The sequence below is a fragment of the Colletotrichum costaricense genome (assembly GCF_030867565.1).
Source record: "Colletotrichum costaricense strain IMI 309622 chromosome Unknown Scaffold_7.1, whole genome shotgun sequence".
Taxonomy (NCBI): Eukaryota; Fungi; Ascomycota; class Sordariomycetes; order Glomerellales; family Glomerellaceae; genus Colletotrichum; species Colletotrichum costaricense.
The window spans coordinates 1,034,717-1,055,336 of record NW_026848236.1 but is presented as its reverse complement, the minus strand read 5'-3'; the positions used below and the strand labels follow the sequence as shown (position 1 = coordinate 1,055,336).

Genomic DNA, 20,620 nt, shown 5'->3' with positions numbered 1-20,620 from the left:
GTAAATAACTAAAAAAGAATAGAGACGTGTGAGGAAGAAACCAGGCGAAAGTCTTTCTTCCATTGCTTGCAAACAGTAGCCGTCAATCTATTCAGACGTGCGGGTAGCCGAAGGAGCGGTATGAGTTGAAGCGGAGGTGGTTTGTTTGTGGTCAATCGATGCAGGAGCCGGGAGATGTTCAGTCATGCTTGATCGTACGGCCTTGACTCTGCTTCGCCTCCCGTACCGTATTCGTCACAGTGCTATTCTGAAATAGTATCAGTGCCAAGTACTTTGAGACTCAGGTTCTGGCCAGCCCTGCTCTGGAGGAAGATGGAATGAACTTCCATGGTAGCAAGAAAGTGAGTCCTTGATTTTGGTGTGTGAGAGGGAATCACCATTACGACAGACGAATCGGGGGAAGATTTAGAAGGAAGATGCCATTGAAATGTGTTTTGAGGCGAGAGCAATTCACAAAGGCAAGAAGCAGTGTATAGTGTCAACTTAGGTATTATTAGATGAAGTTGTGATCGCTTTAATCCTTTTTCAACCTTTCTGTGTGACTTTCGCCCCTTTTGTTACAAAGAAATTGAGTCCTCTACAGACTCAAGATTAATCTCCTTTGTAGTTGCCCGAATCTGCGGCAATTTGTTCACACTTCGACTTTGAAGCACATTGGTGACGCTCGCCTTCTTCTGCGGGGGGCTACTGAAGAAGATATCATCAAACAACTTGTTCGAGAACCGAGTCTTCAGATCCTCTAGAGTCCACCCGGCCTCCTTTCCAATATCCGCCATGATCCCGAGGAACTCTTGAATCTCAGCCTTGTAGTCCTCGTTCTTCATCTTCTCGAGCCACGGCCTGCCGTTGACGCTGAAATCCTTCCACTCCTTGGCCCAGTGAGGTCGCGTCTTCAACAGTTTCTGAGTATTAGGATCTTTGAGAGCCATCCATTTGTCGAGAACTTGCTGAGCAAATGGCACCCAGATATCGGAGGCCGCGTGGAGGGTAAGAACCTCAATCGAACAAGTGCCCAACTCGTTGCCACGCTGAGGCGCCATCACGACATTACTTCCTCCCATGATCCTCATCTCCAACGGCATGCGCATGGGACACTTTTCCCGATTCTCTTTCGTATACGCAGTGAGAATCGCATCCCACCAAGCGCGCTGGACAGGAGCATAGTCAATCTCCACAGGCTCATCAGGTCCAAACGTCTTGCCGCCCTTGGCCACGAGCGGGATCTCGACCTCCATGTCGCGCACGCGGACGTTTTGGATCGCACGCTGGAAGTGCAGCGCGTCAGGGACGTAGGTCGTGACCTCCTTGTCCGGGAGGGCCAGCATGGCGAAGCGGGAGATGAGGGTTACGGCCGCCTCGGTGAAGCAGACTTGGTCGACGAGCTTCTCGAGGAGCGTGGTGTTTTGAAGCACGTTCATCGTGAAAGTCTGCACGAAGGAGAGGAAGATGTGGGCGTCGTCGGGAAAGTTCACGACGCCGGCGCTGTTGGTTGTGTCGTTCCAGCAGTTGACCCAGACTTTGTCCGAGTACGGGAACCAAAACCACTCCGAGTAAAAGTCGTTTGTCGCGCGGTCCTCAAAGATCTCCTGATATCCCCGCCTCTCTCCCTCGGTTAGGTTGCGCCAGGGGTCGGCGAGCGTAGCTGGGAGCTTAGACAGGTCGAGATCCGCGGGCGGAGGCACGGCCAGCGCGACGGAGACCTTTTCGGGCTTCAGGCGAGCGTAGGTCATGGGCGACATCTCGAGTGTGATGTGCGTGACGACGCCCATCAGTCCGAAGCAGCCGCTCGCGGCTCGGAGGTGCTCGGGCCTGGTGACTTCCTGCGGCTCTCCGTGGCAGTCGACGTACTCGATGCGACGGACGAGATCGCTGAGGGTCTGGTGGCGACGGCCGGCGCCGTGGCAGATTGGGGCGTTGGAGCCACCCAGGGTGATTTCCACCATGATGACGTTCATGGGCATCGTAACGGTCTTGTTGTCAATGCACCATCGGCGGAGTCTCTCGTTTGTGCAAGCGGTGCCGACCCTGACGAGGTAGTTGCCGTTCTCGAGGGGCTTTTCGGAGACCATGCTGATTGTCTGGAGGTCGTTGGCGGCGGACTCTGGGAAGGGTAGAGCCGTAATGTTGGGCAGCTTGGTGACCTCGTGAAGGCCAAGGAGGGAAATGAGAACATAGCCGTTCTCTGCGAAGACCGGGGACCACGAGTGACCTGTTGAGAAAAATCAGATATTGAGCGAGCAGATAGAGACATGCTGAAACTTACGGAAACCTGAGCATCGCACGCCCATGTTGTGCGCCTTGGCGTACTTGACAATGAGTTGGACCTCTTGAGATGTCTTTGGCACACATGTGAGAGCTGGAACGTTCTTCACGGTGAGACCCCAGTTCTGGAACTCCGTCTTGTAGTATACCTGACGACTGGTTAGGCAAATCGTTTATCGAGATAAATCATTCGAGCGAGGACTTACTACGATACCGGCTCCTTGGAGCTCATTCTTATTACCCTCAAAGAAGTCCTCCATCTTGGTCAACGTGTTTTGAAGAAGCGCTCTCTCCTTAACAGCAAGCTTATGGATAGGCTCCTTGATCTTCTTGATACCCCGCGCGCCAACCTGGATAACGCAGTCCGCCTCATGCAGCCTCGCCAGCTCCTCCCGGCACCCCAGACTGGGACCCATCTGGAAGCCATTGCCGATCTTCTTGGGGTCATCGCCGGCGAGGAATCTCTTGATACACTTTTGCTCGTCGTCAGTATGCTTATGGAGAATGTTGGAGAATGCGCCATCGGTTTCCGAGTCCTTGAAGACCTGGAGAAGCCTGCGGAGAAATTGGACGTAGTCGACATCTATGTCTTTGTTGATGTAGTCATCGAGAAGGGCTTGTAGACCTGGGACTTCCTTTTTGCTGAATTTGGGGTTGTTGTGGAGGCCCTTGGCAATGTGTCCGATACGTTCGTCGACCGAGTGGTCCCACGCTTTCGATGTGGAAGTCATGATTGAGTTTGGCAGGGTAGTCGAATAGCTATGAATATTGGTTGTGATAGTAAGCAGTAAGCCTGTCAATTCATAACTATCGATGGCAGACTGTCAAACGATGGGTATCAGGTAATAGGATATCCTGCCGGGACTTTATATCTGTCCTAATTCTATGAGATATGCTCAGCTTTCCGCCCACAGAAGAATGCGACACCTAGGGGACCGTCTTCATCTCTCAGAGCATTTGTTTTCGCGCAGTTTTTTTTTTTCTCTATCTTCAGCCGCATTGAAAACATACGAAATCAGAAAGTCAATATCAGCCGTGTCTCAAATGAACACTGGGGGCGGGGTCGGACTTGACGACGAAAACGGCAATAATATTGCCTTCGTGTGAAACAAGCGCCCACGAGGAGAGCCGGCAGTGAATGCCAACGTCTAGGTAGATCATGTGCGGGGTATTACCCATCTGTTGGTATCAAAAGGTGAACGCGTTTGGGCTCTAGAGGAAAGCAGGCGTCTTGTGTCGGCTTTGGGTCTTCTCCAACTTGTCTGTGAGAGCGGCGCATTAGGCTTTCTGAGAGAACACTCAGTTGAAGCGGGGATCACAAAGTTGATAGCGAAGAACAAAGCCAAGTTCACAATGGAAGGCCAAGAATCAGTTAACGGCATCAATACATGCGGGGGGTGGCAAGATCCTTGACCTCCCGCTTGATCACAAAGGTCCGGCCCGACTTTTAGTCCATCCTCTATGATGGCCTTAAACTCAATCGTTCACAGCCAAAGTGGATCACGGAAACATTAGGAACATCTCTCATGTTTAGGGGGGGGGGGGTGAAATCTCTTTGGCTTGTGGCGTTGGAAGACATTTGGGGAGGCAGATAACCGGTACCGTCTCATCGGCCGAATTTTGTGGCTTTTCCATTTCTCAGAGATCGTTGACGGAGATTTTTTCAGAAATGGGCGAGAATGGGCTTGAAATCAGTCTCGTCCCAACTCCCGTAGTTTGAGATTGCCAACGCAGACTATCTGGAGCGTCTTTCCTCTATTTTACGATAGACCGACTGTCCTCATTTTGATGGAATTTCTATATCAAAGCCTAGACTATCAGCGGGTAATGGTCGGCCACGAAGGCACAAAGACTATGATCAATGATGAAAAAGCGCCACGGGAATCTTCTCCAAATATCTTTGTCAATCAATCACTGACTGTCCTCTCTCCGCTCGCTGTCTTGGTCTTCAACATCTCTATGCGATGCCGCAAAGATACCTTGTGAATGCTCGGGCAATCGGATCCTGCTCTCACGTCCATACGCAACCCACAGCAGAGCCCACAAGATAATCTGCCCAATTAGAAGCGGTAGTTGAGCAGCAAAGGTCGAGATGCTGTCCGTGTAATCTATTATCATCTGGCCGACTGACCAGCCTATCCAAGATAGGGACACTGATCCCAGCGCTCCGGTCAACGATGCCGATTGGCGGACCATGAAGGCCCAAAGAACTTCATAGAGTGTCAGCTGAGATACTTGAAAAGTTTTTTGAAGGTTCACTTACGAGGCAAAGCTGCTTCGTTAATTCTCCACAGCAATTGGAAAGGACTAGCTTCAAGAAAGCTGAAGCCAGAAACGGCTAGGACGCTCAAGAGACCCGACGTTGTCGCGACTGAAACCATGACAATAACTAGTTGAAGAAATCAGTAAGTATTAAGCCATGTTCCTATCTTCAATTCGAATCGATCATGGCCGCAACCTCATTTTAGCATTACATGAATGCCTTGAATGGCATTCAAGATACCAGACGTGCAGAAATATCCAAGTACACAGAGAATGTCAGTGGAAGAACAAGATAACTTACAGAGCGTCGATGGCAATTTGTAGATCAAGAGACCAGCGAGAATGCTGATGAATACAGCACCCGCTCCGCTGACAGGGTCTTCGTGAATGACACCCTGAGAGGTGAGAGACATCGCCAGGGCGATGGAAAAGACCAAGAATGATTGTAAAGCGTTGGACAACGATTGCTATCAATTGCATTAGAATCTGAAAGCTGTGGAAGAGGAAGATTTCAGGACGAACCTGGTGCTTCCACCAAACAGCCCCCGCTGCTTTGGCGTAGAACGACTCAGAAGCCGCACGCTGTGAGTAGTAGAGTTTCTGATGCGGAAGAAGCCAGGTAACATCATTTGGCCCTCCAATAAGATTGGAGAAGCCGACCTGTATGGTGTAGTACAGTAGACTAATGTTGGTGAAGAAAATGATACCGCCGATGTCGATAGTCAGAGAAGTTTTGTTGAAAGTAATTTCTGGCAATGACCTAAGCGAGCTAACAAGCCCTTCGAAGGCAACGTTCCAAAAGAGGAAGCGCAGTGGTAACTCCTGGATGGGATACCATGTTATCATGTACTTGACGAGCGTCAACGCGAGACAACTTCTCAAGATGGCGTGGACCCTGGAGAGCAATACGGCGATATTGTGGAACAATGTGCCGCCTCTCACAACGCTGACTAGAACTGCTCAATCATTAGTATCTGGCTTGAGGAGGAGGGCGATGGGGATTTCTGAGTACTGTTCGCTGCGAAAGTGCAGATGGCGACTTGGTTGAGCGGCAAATACTGCAGCAAAATGAAGCCTGGCAGTTGCCCCACGAGGGACCAAGTATGAAAGATGAAGATTGCGGATGGCCTGGCGGAATTAGACGGACCGAGAGTGCTCAGTCCGGCCTGCTATCAGTCAGCGGCTATTCATCTACTGATTGATCTGAGGCATCATGGGCTTACAAGACATAGTGCGAAGAAGAGGAACTCTACTCCCCATGTGTGAGAAGTAGTGATAAGAGTCGAGGTCTTGGCTATGTTGTTTTGCGCTTGCACTGGTAGATTATCGTTATTGGAGGAAGAGGATGACGATGCATCATGTATGGTGTCGTGTGTCTGCTCCTTGGGTTGGGGGTGAGGTGCCAAAGACAGCCGGATCCTATCGATACGATGCAGCTGCTCGACCCCTCGACGATTCACTCTCAAGACAGCTTGCCTATGGAACGTGTTTGTCCGAGCGTCGTAAGAGCAGAGAAGAGTTCGCTGCAGACCACCTTCAGAGCCACATTCGAGTATAGCGACTGGTGGGATACGGCAGTGGAAGTGCGTGACCGTCATCAAGTACGTATCCACCAGAGTGAAAGCAAAGGTGCCGCTTCCGGCAGGCGGCCCGGAGGGCTGCAGCAATGTTGGTGGGTCTCGTCGGTCATCTTCATCGCTGTAATGTTGCGGGTTCGTGGTGCTGAGATTGCCGTGATTGAACCCCCATAGATGCTTCTCAATGCTCGCAGAGTCGACAATGCCCTCTATGCCGATGAGTCGGGACTTGGCAGGCTGTTTGACTCTGCCTCGTGTTGAGATCAACACTATGGGGAACAAAAGAGCGAAGACCACGGCAAGAGGAAGGAGCCACATGTAGACCTGCCAGATCGACAATCGCATAAAGTCTGAGAGTACGATGCTGGCAATACCAGTGAAGAAAGAGAATGCCATAGGGACGGAGAAGCATGCAAAGTACGTGAAGCCGACGAAAACGACATAACGCATCCCGAAGCTCCTGTCGAAATAAGGCTCTGGTTCGAGGTTGTCCCAATGAATCGTCGCACCGTGAACCTTATCCAGCATGACTGTATCGGCGCCGACCACGCCAGTTATACTGACGCTTGGAAAGATCTCGCTGAGCCTAGCACCCCAGGTATCTTCTACCCGGTGCCATGGGGCTCCGTCTGGCTGGGAAAGGGATATCAACCTGCTGAGGAAGGCTCCACTATCATTGGCGATGGAGAGCTTGGCAAAGGCCTGGAACCCGGAGTCTTCTTTGTTCACTGGGGGTCGATGGCGGTTGGGGAACAGACCCATTGTTGCGTATGCGATGTCTCCCTTGTTAAATTGATCCGTCTGACGCCTCGAGAAACAAGCGAGGGCAGCTTCGATGAGCCGAAGGTCGGTAAGGATCGCGGATCCTTCAAAGTGGTCCACGAGTTCCTTCACAGCCTCCGCGTCGTCCCATGCCCGCTCAGCGAAGTTGCGTTTCGCCAATTCCTTAGGCTCCGCTTGGTCCCCGAGGACATAGAGTCGTATGCGATATTCCCCTGGGCAAAGTAGGAGTTCCGGCAGCGTCCACAGGCGGGATCCCCACTGCCGTAACCACGGCGTGACGTTCTCACGCTTGTACTCAGGAGGCTCAGTGCTGGCAAGGATTGAGGCAACCTTGTCGTTTGCGGATGGCCCGATGGCGATGATCATTGAATGTGCCGCGCGCACAATGTCGCAAATTCGATAGACGTCCTGACTACTACTCGTCGATCGTGCGATGCCGTCGTCGTTCCTAACACACTCGAAGTCGAGCCAGAATGCCCTTTTGCCCACCCTTTTGGCGGCATCCATGCCCCATTTGGCCAAGATCTCTCGATCCTGTCGTGCAACTTTTTTGTTAGCGTTCCTGGTAGCTTCGTCTTGGTAGTCGTGCTTGTTGAGTTCCTCCTCAGTAGCTACCCTGAACTGGAGCCTGGTGTATGAGACGAAGACGAACTCGAGGTCTACATCGTCTCCATGCTGCGCGAGGTAGTCGGAAACCTTGACTGTCTCGTATATGCCTTGTTCAAAGTCCCTGACGAAGCATAGGTATCGTGGACGAAGAGAAGTTGGCGAGCTGTCGACGCGTGACCCTGAAGGTGGCAGAGACCCGCTCAACCTGATGTTATCGGTGTAATGCTGCTCTGATGCTGGAGGCCTTGCTTCTTGCAGGGGACCAGAAAGGATGGCATCTTGCTCTACCAGATGTCGACCTGGAAACGGTCTCTTCTGGATGCTTTCCTCCCTTGAGAGAACGCATACGTTATCGTAGCGTGAGTCCTTTTTGTTGCGAGCATCGACAAGCTGTTGTACAGTTGTCCCAAGATTCCCGGCCCAGCAGACCTTGAAATCATGATCAGTTCGGTTCTGGTCAGTCTGTCAGAGCAAGAATATGTCTCATACCAGCATACAAAGCACCGGCCATGCCACGAGGAGCTTCAGCGCTGTCACCACTAGTGTGTAAAAGCTAATATTGTACTTCCTTGTCCCAGGAACAAATAAAGATGAGCCGGTCCAGTAAGAGACGCGCAAAACTGGCGAGACTCGGGAAGGTAACTTCCCCAGGCGCGACCATCTCGATGTCTCGGGCAGAACGTCCGGCTCTTGGCCGCACTGAAGCACGAGTGGAACCAAGTAGCCGTCCGATGGCCGGGCCCACCATTCGTGGCTTGGGTCCGTGTAGTCGGGTTCCATCCTTTCAGGATCTCGCGATGCTTGATGAGGCGCGCATAGATCAAATATGCAACGATTTCGCGCTCAACTTAGAAGCAGAATAGGAATCAGAATGCGCTTGGCGCGTATCAAGGGAACGCCTCACTTTTGTGTGGTTTTCGCGCTGAATGTCGTTGCCTGCTTACGCTGCACAGCCACGGCGACTGAGACCTTGCATGAACCCCTGTCATTGTCGATGAAGTTGCTTCTTCTAGAGGTAGGCGCCGATAGCTCAGACTATTGGCTGGAATTAGTCAATGTGGGGCCACGCAACATCCAGCGCGAAATTGGAAGGAAGCATCGATCTTAACTGTCATGGCTGCACCTTCCAGATGTTGCCCGGAGAAGGCCCTATAGGACCCCTGAGTTCCATTCCTGTCACCAACGGTGGCAGGCGCCTCACAGGCTTGTGAGGTCAGGTCAAAGTCCCGTTTGGCGGGATGGTCAGGGGCGAGCCTTCTCGGCGGCAGACTCGTCTTCACCAGGGTTCAGGTTCGATTCCCAGCATGTGCACCAAGAGATGTAGCCCCCAGTTCAACACCGGGGGGGTGAACTCTTTTTGGTATCGACTTTTGGTCTTTTTCTGGTCTTTAGGCGACCTTATACTATGGCATCTCTAGGCTTAAGTCAAGTCGCGAGCCCCTGCCCAAGTCTGAGATTGACGCCTCAGTAAAATTGACTGAAAGGCATGACCTAGATGTCTGCTACTCAAAAGATTTTTTGGGCTATGTTGGATTGATTGATTATTCTAGAAACATCGCATCATTAATCATCCAATACCTCCCAACTCATCACGTGACATCATCCTCCCACTTTTCGCACTTGCAGATCTTAACGGAACGAAATATCACGTAAGTCATTCCAAATAGAATCATCGTATAGAATGGAATAACGTTACACTCTTGAGTGGCGGCTGCAGACTGGTCCGTGTAGCTGTCGTCTGAACAACGGTTTCGTGACAAGCTGCAACTGCGAAGTCAGATTGACTCGAGCCCCTCCATATCTCGACGACATGTCTAATCGTCGACTGGTTCCGTCGCTCAAGACGCGAGTTGCAGGTAACTTTTGTTAGTATCCAACTACATGCTGTATCCCTTTGGATCTCAATTGCGCATTTTGGTCAGTCAATACGGCCGACTGAGAGCAAGAAAAACTGCATCCATCCTTCCGACCGTAATGCCACAGACAACAACTGAGATTCAGGTGCTGATTCGAAAGAGAGTCCCAGCTCTGTATAGCCATCTCAGTCACATAAGATATCTGTAGTCTACTAGATATTCTTATAAGGCCAGTATGAAACACTCACACAAGTCGGAAGGACCAAGAGGGAATGTCGTTGCATCGCCGGAGATCGGAGCCGAAAGCGGACCTCAGACATCCGAAGCCCCGCTTTCGCCGAGATCCGCCGACCTCACGCCAAAACCGGATTGGGAACCCTGACCGAAAGCTCTGGCCATGGGTATGGATACCGGCCGACTTTGGCTTATCTTTCAGACTTTTTCCATCTTCCAGGTTCATCCTTCGGCGTCTCACCTCAGATTTCATACTGCCTCACGTTCTTAGTCCGGTGACAATGCTGCATTGCCTGAGACGCATGTCGTGCAACAGCACCATCGCTACGAAGGACAGCCACTCCGACATCTAGCCCGGGTCGCACAGCATACGCCGTCTACCAATGGCATTTTGAAGGGAAATTCTCTCGTTGTACGAAGGAGAAATTCCTACATTCATCCGTATGAATCGTCAAAAGTCAAAACAAGGGATGATTGTTTTTGCTGCTTATGCGGTCAGCGCCCCGCCGAAGCCTCGGACGGTATCTAGCGTCCAGGGATTTCCGCCGGGAATAACTTTTGCGACACACTGCCTGACAGGTTCCACCGTCCTGGGAAGCCACGCGGAACTGGCCAATCCGCAAACCTTCGTGGTGGTATTCTCGATTCCGCCAGACGTTCTGGAAAACTCTCGACAAGGTCATGGGCGAGGCCGCGAAGATCATTGTCGGAGCTGCCAAGGCGAGATATGACTTCATCTATCAACTACACTGTAAAAAGTGTACCCTATCGGAGACGTGAGTGGCATTGTCTTGCACGCAAATGGCGAAAGAGACATGACTTATGTTCTCACCCGTCTCAGCAGTGCTTATTCTCATGGGACAATGGGAGTGGGGCAAACCGAAGCGGACCTCGGCTGAACTCCACACCTCCCCAATCATCGACTCATCTCACACCGGAAAACGATGGGCTCCATTGATAAGAGGAAACGCGGGATTTGGCACTGTTTTTTCCGCTTCCACAGTACCACGACTGCAAGGCTCCAATGCGGAGGAGAAGCTGGGGATTCTCATGAAGCGGGGGCAGAAGCAGTTCCAGACTCTAATTCTAGAGATGCAGCGTGTCTCAGTCTCGATGATACGATACCTCAAAGTCTCGAGGTGAAGCGACACACGCATCCAACCAAATGTCGGCCCCCTTCGTCACCTCGCTCCAAGACGGCGGCCACTCTAGCCCGAGGCGATGCGACCCTAGCTCCGCCGTTATCCCCGTCGGGCTCTGAAGGTCGATCACCTACCCAATGGGCCAATTCTAGTCCTCTCCTCGTCAGGTTGTCCCTTTCCTTTCCCAATCCTGCTCCGATTGCGTGCCTTGAGGATACCCACACCGCGCACCCCACCAGCACCCTTTTCGCGGCGGTGGATCGGATGCGGGTTGCCGCCCACCACCCATTCCATGGATCTAGCACCAGGTCCCCTCGCCCCTTTGACGGCGGCGTTGTGCTGCTGGGGGCGTGGGCTTGGGCGTGGGACGTTTGAGAAATTGTCGGTTTGTAAAACTCTTCTGTCTCTCCCTCGCTCTTAGAGGTCCTATCTACTATCCGTGTCTCTTGAAGGATTTCTTCGGGGCCGCCCCTCTTGCAAATCTCCCGTTGACTCATTTGCATAGTATACCCGCTTTGTCGACTGCGTCTAGCTGTGAAGGAAGTTTGTTACACCTTCGGTCAGAGATACTACTAGTACGGTTAAAAGTCTCTTGTCCCGAGGCTCGGCGCGCCGTTTCTTGATCTACTTTCCCTGTCCCGATTACCCCCAAGAGCCGCAATTCCCAGGACATTCGGCCACTCTTTGCGTGGAGGGAGATCAAACATCGCGCCGGGCGCCTACCCACACAGGCCTTTGAACCAAAGAAGACCTCGGCAGCAAATCGAATAATGTCCGCAATACACGATTTCGGGACCGGGTCCAACGCGGCCGCCACCGACACGGCGACCGCGACCTCAGCCAGCTCCGGCCAAGACTCTCCGCCACTCCGCCCGCTCAAGGAGGTCGAGTCCCGGCACAGCCACCACAGCCGGAGCCGGGCCTCGTCCCACTCGTCCACCGACACCGACCCCCTCGAGCCACTCGAGCACGCCCTGACGCCCGACCTCGAGACCGAGGCAGAGCACGTCGCTCGAGAGCCCATCACGTACACTCGCACCGGCACGAGTATCGGCAGCACCGCGTCACGGCCTCCGGATTACGAGGTCGTATTTGAGCCCGATGACCCAGAGAACCCAAAGAACTGGCCCCTATGGTACCGCGGCTGGACCATCTTCGTCGTCTCACTCTCTACTTGGATTGTCGTGCTTTACAGCACGAGTTATACGGCATCTATCCCCGGCCTCGTTGAGGAGTATCACTCGAGCAGGGTCATTGCGACGCTTGGTGTTACTACCTACCTTCTTGGCTTGGCTGCCGGCAGTTTGATCGTTGCCCCGATGAGCGAGTTGTATGGCCGGCAATATGTCTACCTTGGATGCTTCACCGTTTCATCTCTTCTGATCATTCCCTGCGCTCTTGCAAAGTCTCTGACGACACTGATCGTCGTTCGCTTCTTCGGGTAAGCAATCCACTCTCTCAAGTAATCGGGATCATCTAACACTGTAACCCAGTGCATTATTCGGAGCTGCCTTGATCGCCAACAGCCCAGGAACGGTGGTGGACATTTCAGATGAGGAGTATCGTGCCCTCGCCATGTCCTTCTACTCCATCGCCCCCTTGAACGGTCCAGTCACCGGCCCGATCATCGGTGGCTTTGTGTACCAGTACCTAGGCTGGCGATGGACCAACTGGATCGTCCTCATCATTGCCGGCGTGGGCATCGCGCTCATGTTCACCCTGCGTGAGACCTACGCACCCACCATTCTCCAACGAAAGGCCGCTCGCATTCGCAAAGAGACGGATGATCCGCGCTGGTGGTGCCGCTACGACGAGAAGGTTTCCAAGGTCCACCTTATCAAGCTGAATCTCAGCCGTCCCTTTGTTCTCAGTTTCACAGAGCCCATTCTGTGGTTCTTCAACCTCTGGTAAGACTCTCCCGTCACGCCCCCCCCCCCCCAACCGCCCCGGCCCAAATATTAACAAAAAGCCCAGGATCTCACTCATCTACGGCATCCTCTACCTCTGCTTCGTCGCCTACCCCATCGTCTTCTCCCAATACCGCGGCTGGGGTCCAGGCGTCTCGGGCCTCGCCTTCGTCGGCATCGGCATCGGCACCATCCTCGCCATCATCAGCGAGCCCATCTTCCGCCGCATCATCAATGCTCACCCAAAGGACCCAATCACAGGCCGCGTCCCGCCCGAAGCCACCGCCCGCGTAATGACCATCGGCGCCATCCTCACCCCCATAGGCCAGCTCGTCTTCTCCTGGACCTGCCTCCCCGCCACGATCCACTGGGCCATTCCCATCGCCTTCGGCATCCCCTTTGGCGCCGGCAACACAATCTCCTTCATCTACGGGTCCAACTACCTCGCCGGCGCGTACGGCATCTACGCCGCCTCCGCGCTGGCCGGCAACGCCGTCATGCGGAGCATGTTTGGCGGCACGCTGCCGCTCGCGGGCACGTCCATGTATAAGGCCATGTCGCCCCAGTGGGCGGGAACGCTCTGCGGTCTCCTCGAGCTCGCGCTCATTCCGATCCCCATCATCTTTTGGCGGTACGGCGAGAAGATTCGCGCAAAGAGCCCGATTATTCGGCAGATGAGGGAGGATCAGGAGAAGAATGAGAGTAAGCGGGCTAAGCAGCTCGCGCGGCTGGAGAGGAAGAGGGAGAGGGAGGCTGCTGCTGCTGCTGCTGCGGCTGCGGGTGGTAACAGCGAGAAGTCGACGGGCGTGTTGGCGAGCGAGGAGCAGACCGGACCTCGAGACATCGAGAAGAGTGTTTGAGAGAGGTCATCATTCTCTTGCAAACCCATTGAGAAGAAGGAGGATGTGTCTGATGTATGGTGTGTCCGTCGCGACACAAATTAGAAGAGGACTGTATACCCCCTTAGCCCTCCGAATAGATCTATTGTAGCATATACGGCGTTTGGAATGTCGCATCAGGAGACACATCAGCCATTGAGCCTTTCTCCATAGAAGTTGTCGAGAAGTGAAGATTATTATAGCTACATCCATAGGATCGCCTCATAGAAGTAATACTTGTTTTTCAGAAAATGGTCTCCCACGGTCCCAGGTCTCTGGCCAGTTCCTTTAGCCTCTCCTTGATACCGTCGCCCGTGCCCTTGGTGCCCTCTTCTCCCGGTCCCGTGGCGTACCGCAGGCAGCCTATATCTCGATACCCTCCTTTGCCGCTATTGGTTTTATCGCCTGTATCAAAAAGGTCAGCATACAATACGAATGTTGGTTAATGAATCTGTCAATGAAGTAGCTGGTAGACGAGCTGTACTCACATTCTTTCCAGTTCCAGTTCAGCATGTACTCGCACCGATTCATCCCATCAATCTCCTCCCCCGTCTCCCTCGGATCAAAGGCCCTCATGCCATACTTTGTTCTCTCCTTGCTCGGAAAGGTGCAGCCCTGTATCCAAGAAATTGTAAAATGATGTTTTGAACCATTCGTGCCCAGCCCGTTGGATTTGTATTCCCCGCTATCTGGCGATATCCGCAGCTTCTTCTCATCCAACGCCTTGCAAATCTTCTCAATATCCATCAGGATATCCATCCCGCTAATGACCTCCTGGCCGAACGAAACCTTGTCGTTGCATTTCTGCTCGCCGACCTTGATCTCCATATCCTTGATCCACTGTGTGACAATAGGATACGGCGCTTTGCTGGTGTTCTTGGTCGGCGTTGTTGGGGTAGGATCCGATGTAGGCGCAAGCGTAGGCACGGCTAGACACTTGCAGACCTGGGCCACTTTGTCACAAGCCGGTGTCTGGCCGCGAGCGCACTGGTTTGGGAGGTTGCAGTGACTGTCTTCGGTGCAAGCTGTTCCCGGTTTCTGTACCGCAGCTGTGGAGGAGGGCCATACTGTGGGTACGTCGGATGGGTTGAATGACTTTTCGCTCTTGGTTGATTGAGGCAGAGGAGACGTCTGAGGAGCTGAAGGAGTTGTCGTCAGAATTGGAATTACAGATGGACCGGGTGGGCCAGGAGGTGGCGGTGATTCTGCCAGAACAACATGTTTGTTGTTGTAGCTGGTTGTCCATGCTGCCCATTTTTGAATGATGTGTAATGGTTCAGCGAGTACTCCTAATTGAGGACTGGCCAACAGCAACGAGCCTAGGAAAAGAGTGAACCCGAACTTCGACGGCATGATATGTTTTCAAAAATGGATTGATGAGGAAAAGAGATGGCAGACAACACAGCGACGTTGTCTGGTAAAAAATAAGGGAGGAAGTGCACTTAAGTCGCCAGTGGACTTATCGCAACTCAAAGGGGAGATGATTGCCTGATTGAAAGTGTAACGCCCTTGTTTTGGGGCTTTGATTCGTGACACCACATCACCCCTTCTGAATCTGGGACAAACAACTCTGTCGTAGACTTGCCAACATTGTACTTTTTCTTACTGAAGAGAGCAGTTCATTGACGCGAGGTCCTCGAGGAGCTATTTGTACTTTGAAGGGATGAACTCATGCCACTACAGTTGTTCCCGAAAATAGACTGGATACAAAACTCACCTCAATAGCCCAAGTGGGTCCGAGTAAATAAAACATGAAGGTACATCAGGGAGGCAAAAAGCACTCGGGGAAAGTCTCAAGAGAACATTAACAAAGAAGTCGGTGTCAGCGTTGGAAAGAACTTGGCAAGGGAAGATTGGAGTGTCTGCCTCTGCCCCCTAGTTACTTCATCGCCTTGATTGACCCCATTACTCTTCGATCGCGTTCCGTTTCCGTGTTGCCTCCAGTAATGACTGAACTGGACTGGAATATGGGTCAAAGAAACCCCAACATTCTACAATGCAAGCCAGAAATTCATCATAAACATGGCCGCGCAGTTGTATTCTGGCCTGGCTTCGTGTTAAAAGCTTTGAAAAGTAATCATTCCGGATAAGACAAACGGCCTCTTTCGCGATTCGCCACTGTTTAACATGGGACACACTACAGCGCAAGGTACCTCCCAACGCCGGGCGCGGCTGAGATGGCATATCGCATACGTCAAACGCATCAATGAGGAACGTCTATCGAAGCAGCGCCCCATTTCCGATGCCCCTCAGCTAATAGACGAAATTCAAGAATTCGAAGCTCTGTTTGTGGACTTGCCCCCGCTGCCGCCTCGCCTTCCACGACCCGATTATGCTATTGATGTCGGTAACCTAAACCCCGATGACCCCATGGAGCTCGGGTTCTACATTGCTTGTCGAATGGGCCACCTGCAACAGGTTGAAGTCTTCATTCACGACATGTCTCCTAGTCACGCTGTTCGTCAATTTGGTCTGCAGCAAGCTTCTTTCGGGAACCAGCCTGCTGTCGCCAAGTTCTTACTTGCCAACGGTACAGCTCTCCACGGATACGTCTTTGAAGGCACGGAAGCCGCATCAAAGACACGAGGAACCGCTGTTGGCGCTTCCCTTTTCGAGACTTTTCCAGAAGATGACGATACCTTGGTTCCTCTACTGCAAGCCTTCATGGACGCAGGGTGGCACCCGAATCAAGCTTGGGAGCCCAGAGAGGGGAACTACCCAAAGTGGGCGCTCCAAGATCCTTTATGCGTCCGCAACAAACCTCTGGCCAAATTTCTCCTCTCTTCCGGCGCTGATCCGAATATTGGGCCAGGGTGGTATCATATTCCGACACTTACGGAACAAGAACCAGATGTCTGGTTTCCAGTTGAGGTTCCGTTTCACCGGCATGGGATATGGACATTTGGTCTTGCGATTGAGACCTGGAATCCGCGGTTCTTCGAGCTGCTCAGAACGTACAGCGATCCTGCCCTCAAGGTCTCCGAACTCATGCCCTTGCTGCGCATCGTGCGAGACATGTTAGTATTATCAGCTGTCGGCCAACATAGTGAGGACGGTGAACGATGGGTGAGCCCGTTCTCCATGCGTCGTGAGATGGCTGAGCACATGTTGAGCTTCGATGACGTAGGTGTCGATGACGTGAAGTGGGCAGGAGAAAGAGGGGAGCAGACTGCTCTGACTTTGGCTTGTGCCACGGGGGACTGGGATTACGTGGAGTGGCTCCTTGACAAGGGGGCTGATCCGAGTGTTCTTGACGGGATCGCTTTCGCTCATGATCCCAAGAGGCTGTTGGGGCTTACGAGTCGGGCTGGGGCACCCGATTCAGGGCGGGTCGAGGATGTTGCCCGGCCATATCAGATAAAATTGAAAAAGGAGCTGGACCACTATAAGCTAAACAATCGAATTACGCGCCGCTAAGGCGTGATCAACAAGTTCTGACGACGAGACATATGAATGAGGTGCCAGATAGGTACATCAAGTACGACTTGTCCATGAAAGACAGGATGGAGTTGAGGTTTCCATAGACCAGGGCCCAGCCCATCTAAACTGTGATGAATTGCAGTATCGTTAGGGTGAGTATGAACTTGACACTGACAATGTTCAGAAGAACGAAGGTTTCAAAGATCCCCAAGATCTAGCAGTGAACGAAAGTGAAAATACGACACCTGTAGCAGTCTTGATAAAGTTGATAGACACTCATTTTCAATTGTAGGCTACTATAGTTACATTCTCACTTCGATTTAGATCTACAGCTCCATGTCCTTACAAAATCATGTCCCACTTTGGCAGGTTGCCATTCCGCATAATGTTTGGGCTTTATCTGGAGATGAATGGACTGCCAGGATGTCTTATGAGAGGCCGCAAAGACGATTTTGTTATTCAAGTCACAACAACCATACATCTCCCGGCTGGAACTTGTGATCTCAAAACTGCTAATAGCTGAACAGACGGCACCCTACTGTGCTACTGCCAAGTTCATCGCCCCCGGCAAGCTGGTGAATCAGTTGAGACTTCCCTTCGTAGCCTTGCGCCTCAGCCTTCCACGGAGGGGCTGACTTCTCCTTCTTCCTTCCAATTCCCTTGACAACCGAAAGGTTACCTCTATCCCTTTCACATCATTGGTTTCCATTATATTCCTCGTTTTTCCATTTGTTTCCTTCGCAGGAAGGCAAAGTGTCACTCTAATCTCCCGGCTTCAAGCTGTCGAAAAGGCACGACAGCCGTCGCCACATCGACATCAAGGACTTTCGGTCTTTGCTTCACCGACACCAGACGAATACAGTTGAGAGATTGAACTCGACCATCGAAATAACGCAAGCGGAAAGCCACGATCATGTCTCTGTCAAAGCTTCCGAACCTGACCGATTCGGTCCGCGTCCCTTACGAAATTTTCCTCAATATCATCGAGGTTCTCGTCCAGCAAGAAGTGAAAAACACCCATCCGCTGGAACACGTCCTCGAGTACGACAGACGGAGTGAGGCCAGGATTGTCGTCAGCACGATCGGCTATGACGATGATCACTACGTACGAATCAACCGAATTCGCGACCTCCTGCATATCGATTCCAGAAGCCGCAATATGGTTAGCAAATACTTCCCTCGAATGGCTATGATCACACGCAGGCATCGGCGTCCCCGAGTCCCGTTCGTGGGACGGGTGTGCCTCGCTACCGACATATTCACTCTCAAGGAAAATCACGAGATCGATTTTCTCAAGGCCTCGATCATTCTGCCCACCGTCAATGGCAATAAGATCGTCCGGAACATCACGGCCATCAACGGAAGCGATACTAAGTTCTTCCGAGAGAACTTCGAAAATTTTGTCGACGTGCTCGCTTCCCTTCCCAACCTCCGCAAGATCTTCATCGATGGTGGTAACTATCAACCGAAGGAGAATGACGACAGGTGCGCATGCTCTCTCTCGGAATCCCACCCAGAGTTTACGACCGTTGACGCGTTCCACTTTCCATCGTTGGCCAAATGGGCGGAAGACTACGGCGACGTTGCTCGAAAGCTTGGTCCTCAGTTCAGAAAGAGAAACACTTCAATCATAGCCCGTGTCTCCACGAACACATTCAAGTCTAATCTGGAGCTAGATATCACCGAGAATGCCATTCGCGTCAAATCCAACTGCCGGAACTGCGACTGCTGCGAGTGCTGGGTGGATGAGGTCTGTCTAGATATGGCTTGGCTCCTTCGGCAATGTCGTCTCGCCGATCTCAGGGAGAATTCCGAAAGTCCCCCCTAGATGCTATTATCTGCAGATCTATGCACTCAAAGGACGAGATACCGGAGGAGCATTGCGAATGGAAAGGGGGGAGGGGTGGAGAGTAGGGGCGTTTCCTCGACCTTCGAAACATAGGATGGGACAATGAAGGAAACGACATCTCGCGAAATGGGTCGAACAACAAGATGGACATCCTTTCATGCTATTGAGGACTTCTAGTGAATAAAACGAATAGTTGCGCATACAATCAAAAGAGAGACTCTATAGGCATTCGACACCCAAGTAAGGTGTCTACATTGATAGCTGGCTTGGTTACCTACCATCTTGAACCCAGCCTGACGAGATAAACTGTTTCGTACATAATTTGTGGTCTTGTCACAATTGAAGTGGACAAAAAACACTGTGTGAAACAGCGTCGATCGTCAGCGTTACGATAGGAAAGTGTCACGAGTTATAGCACGCAGCAATGGGCATACGGAGTGTGGTAAAAGTGGCTTAATATATTAAAGTAGAAATAGATAAAAGGAAAAGGTCTATATATACGATGTCTAAGATAGACACGTGATTTAGTACGTAACGGGTATTTTATAAGATACGGTTACTATCCCTATTACGTAATATACCCCCTAATTACTATTACTAGGGAGCTATTATGCCCGAGATAGAACCTCTAAATGCCTTTATAAAGGCCCGATTTAGTTAAATATAAATAAAAGAAAAAATAAGTATAAGGGATACGCGTTTTTTAAACTACGTTTATTATGAATATATCCCTTTATTTAAAATAAATAGAATCTTAACTTAGAATAGCGCGTATTCTGTTATTTTTAATATATAAATTACTAAGGGCGAGGCTACTTAGCTGCCTCGCGTATATCTAAATTCTTATAGCATTGCCTAGCTATTATTTTTTTTTCTCTTTTTAACCTTTTTATAGTTACCGTAAGTACCCCTATTTATTATGCGCGCGCGCCTGCGCTATTAAATCGTTTATTAATTTTATTCTAAATATAAATATTTAATATATTTAGAAGTAATAATAAGTTTTGTATAATTTCTATAATACCTCTTATGTATATATTGTGTAGTTTATTAAGAGTTTAGATAGGTAATAATATTAACGAGCCCCTCTAGGTTATTACCCCCCCCCGTAACCTCTTATCTGCTTACTAAGGCCCGGCTACTAAGCTCTCCCTCTTTAGCTAAGAGGATATTGAGGCTATTAATAGAGATATTAAGAACTTTATTAAGTTCGAGGCTCTTATTAGTAGTTATAATAAGGGCGATAATAAGGTAAATAGTAATAGTAAGAGCTCTAAAGAGCTTTTATCTATCCCCCCCTCGGAGTCTAAGGGTGAGGATAAGAATATTTTAGATATTAAGCCCTTTGAAAAGGGTATATCGTGTATTATTATTTTAAGAGTTCGTTTTTAATAATATTTTAGAGTTTAAAAAACGCAAGGCTAGCTCTTTTTAAAAGGGTAATAAAAAGTAAAAAAGAATGCTAAAAGGCTAAGGTACCCCCCGTAATAAGTATAGTTCTTTTTATTATTTTAAGCCTAATTAACGTATACTTAGTCCTTAAAAAGCTTAAGGGAGTAGCTCTTAAGGAACAGGAGGTATAGTATATACCCTATTTTTAAGTAGCCCTCTAGTATACTAACCCTAAGGATAGTAGTTATTATTTTGTAGGAAGTAGTAGCTAGTATGCGCACTATTTTAATAGCCGTTCGGCTAAGGGGTATATTAATATGCTAGTTATTATACGGCCGATAGCCTAGGCCCTTATTAAGGCTATTATAAGTAGTGCTCCTTTTATTATAAGTATATTATCCTTTTTTATTATTAAAAAGTGCACTCTTAATTATAGTTTTAGTAAGAAA

At 50.7% G+C, this 20,620-nt stretch overlaps 6 protein-coding genes across 6 annotated transcripts; 3 read left to right on the top strand and 3 right to left on the bottom strand.

The window, feature by feature from the left end:
• Positions 1–557: 557 nt before the first annotated feature.
• CCOS01_07537 (uncharacterized protein) lies at positions 558–2,993 on the bottom strand (the record flags this gene model as incomplete). Its single annotated transcript, XM_060455701.1, has 3 exons — positions 558–2,209; positions 2,264–2,411; positions 2,469–2,993. 3 exons carry the CDS (start codon positions 2,991–2,993, stop codon positions 558–560), a joined length of 2,325 nt encoding a protein of 774 aa, XP_060313593.1.
• A 1,180-nt stretch (positions 2,994–4,173) lies between these two features.
• On the bottom strand, positions 4,174–8,273 carry CCOS01_07536 (uncharacterized protein; the record flags this gene model as incomplete). The annotated part of the gene is made up of 7 exons (XM_060455700.1): positions 4,174–4,472; positions 4,526–4,651; positions 4,826–4,991; positions 5,047–5,480; positions 5,537–5,690; positions 5,748–7,922; positions 7,983–8,273. 7 exons carry the CDS (start codon positions 8,271–8,273, stop codon positions 4,174–4,176), a joined length of 3,645 nt encoding a protein of 1,214 aa, XP_060313592.1.
• Positions 8,274–11,495: 3,222 nt separating this feature from the next.
• Positions 11,496–13,492, top strand: CCOS01_07535 (major facilitator superfamily transporter; the record flags this gene model as incomplete). The annotated part of the gene is made up of 3 exons (XM_060455699.1): positions 11,496–12,166; positions 12,219–12,632; positions 12,700–13,492. The coding sequence occupies 3 exons, from the start codon at positions 11,496–11,498 to the stop codon at positions 13,490–13,492; spliced, it is 1,878 nt and encodes a 625-aa protein (XP_060313591.1).
• Positions 13,493–13,754: 262 nt separating this feature from the next.
• On the bottom strand, positions 13,755–14,863 carry CCOS01_07534 (uncharacterized protein; the record flags this gene model as incomplete). Its single annotated transcript, XM_060455698.1, has 2 exons — positions 13,755–13,915; positions 13,999–14,863. 2 exons carry the CDS (start codon positions 14,861–14,863, stop codon positions 13,755–13,757), a joined length of 1,026 nt encoding a protein of 341 aa, XP_060313590.1.
• A 774-nt stretch (positions 14,864–15,637) lies between these two features.
• Positions 15,638–16,927, top strand: CCOS01_07533 (uncharacterized protein; the record flags this gene model as incomplete). Its single annotated transcript, XM_060455697.1, has 1 exon — positions 15,638–16,927. The coding sequence occupies one exon, from the start codon at positions 15,638–15,640 to the stop codon at positions 16,925–16,927; it is 1,290 nt and encodes a 429-aa protein (XP_060313589.1).
• Positions 16,928–17,843: 916 nt separating this feature from the next.
• CCOS01_07532 (uncharacterized protein) lies at positions 17,844–18,758 on the top strand (the record flags this gene model as incomplete). Its single annotated transcript, XM_060455696.1, has 1 exon — positions 17,844–18,758. The coding sequence occupies one exon, from the start codon at positions 17,844–17,846 to the stop codon at positions 18,756–18,758; it is 915 nt and encodes a 304-aa protein (XP_060313588.1).
• Between the last annotated feature and the right edge of the window lie 1,862 nt (positions 18,759–20,620).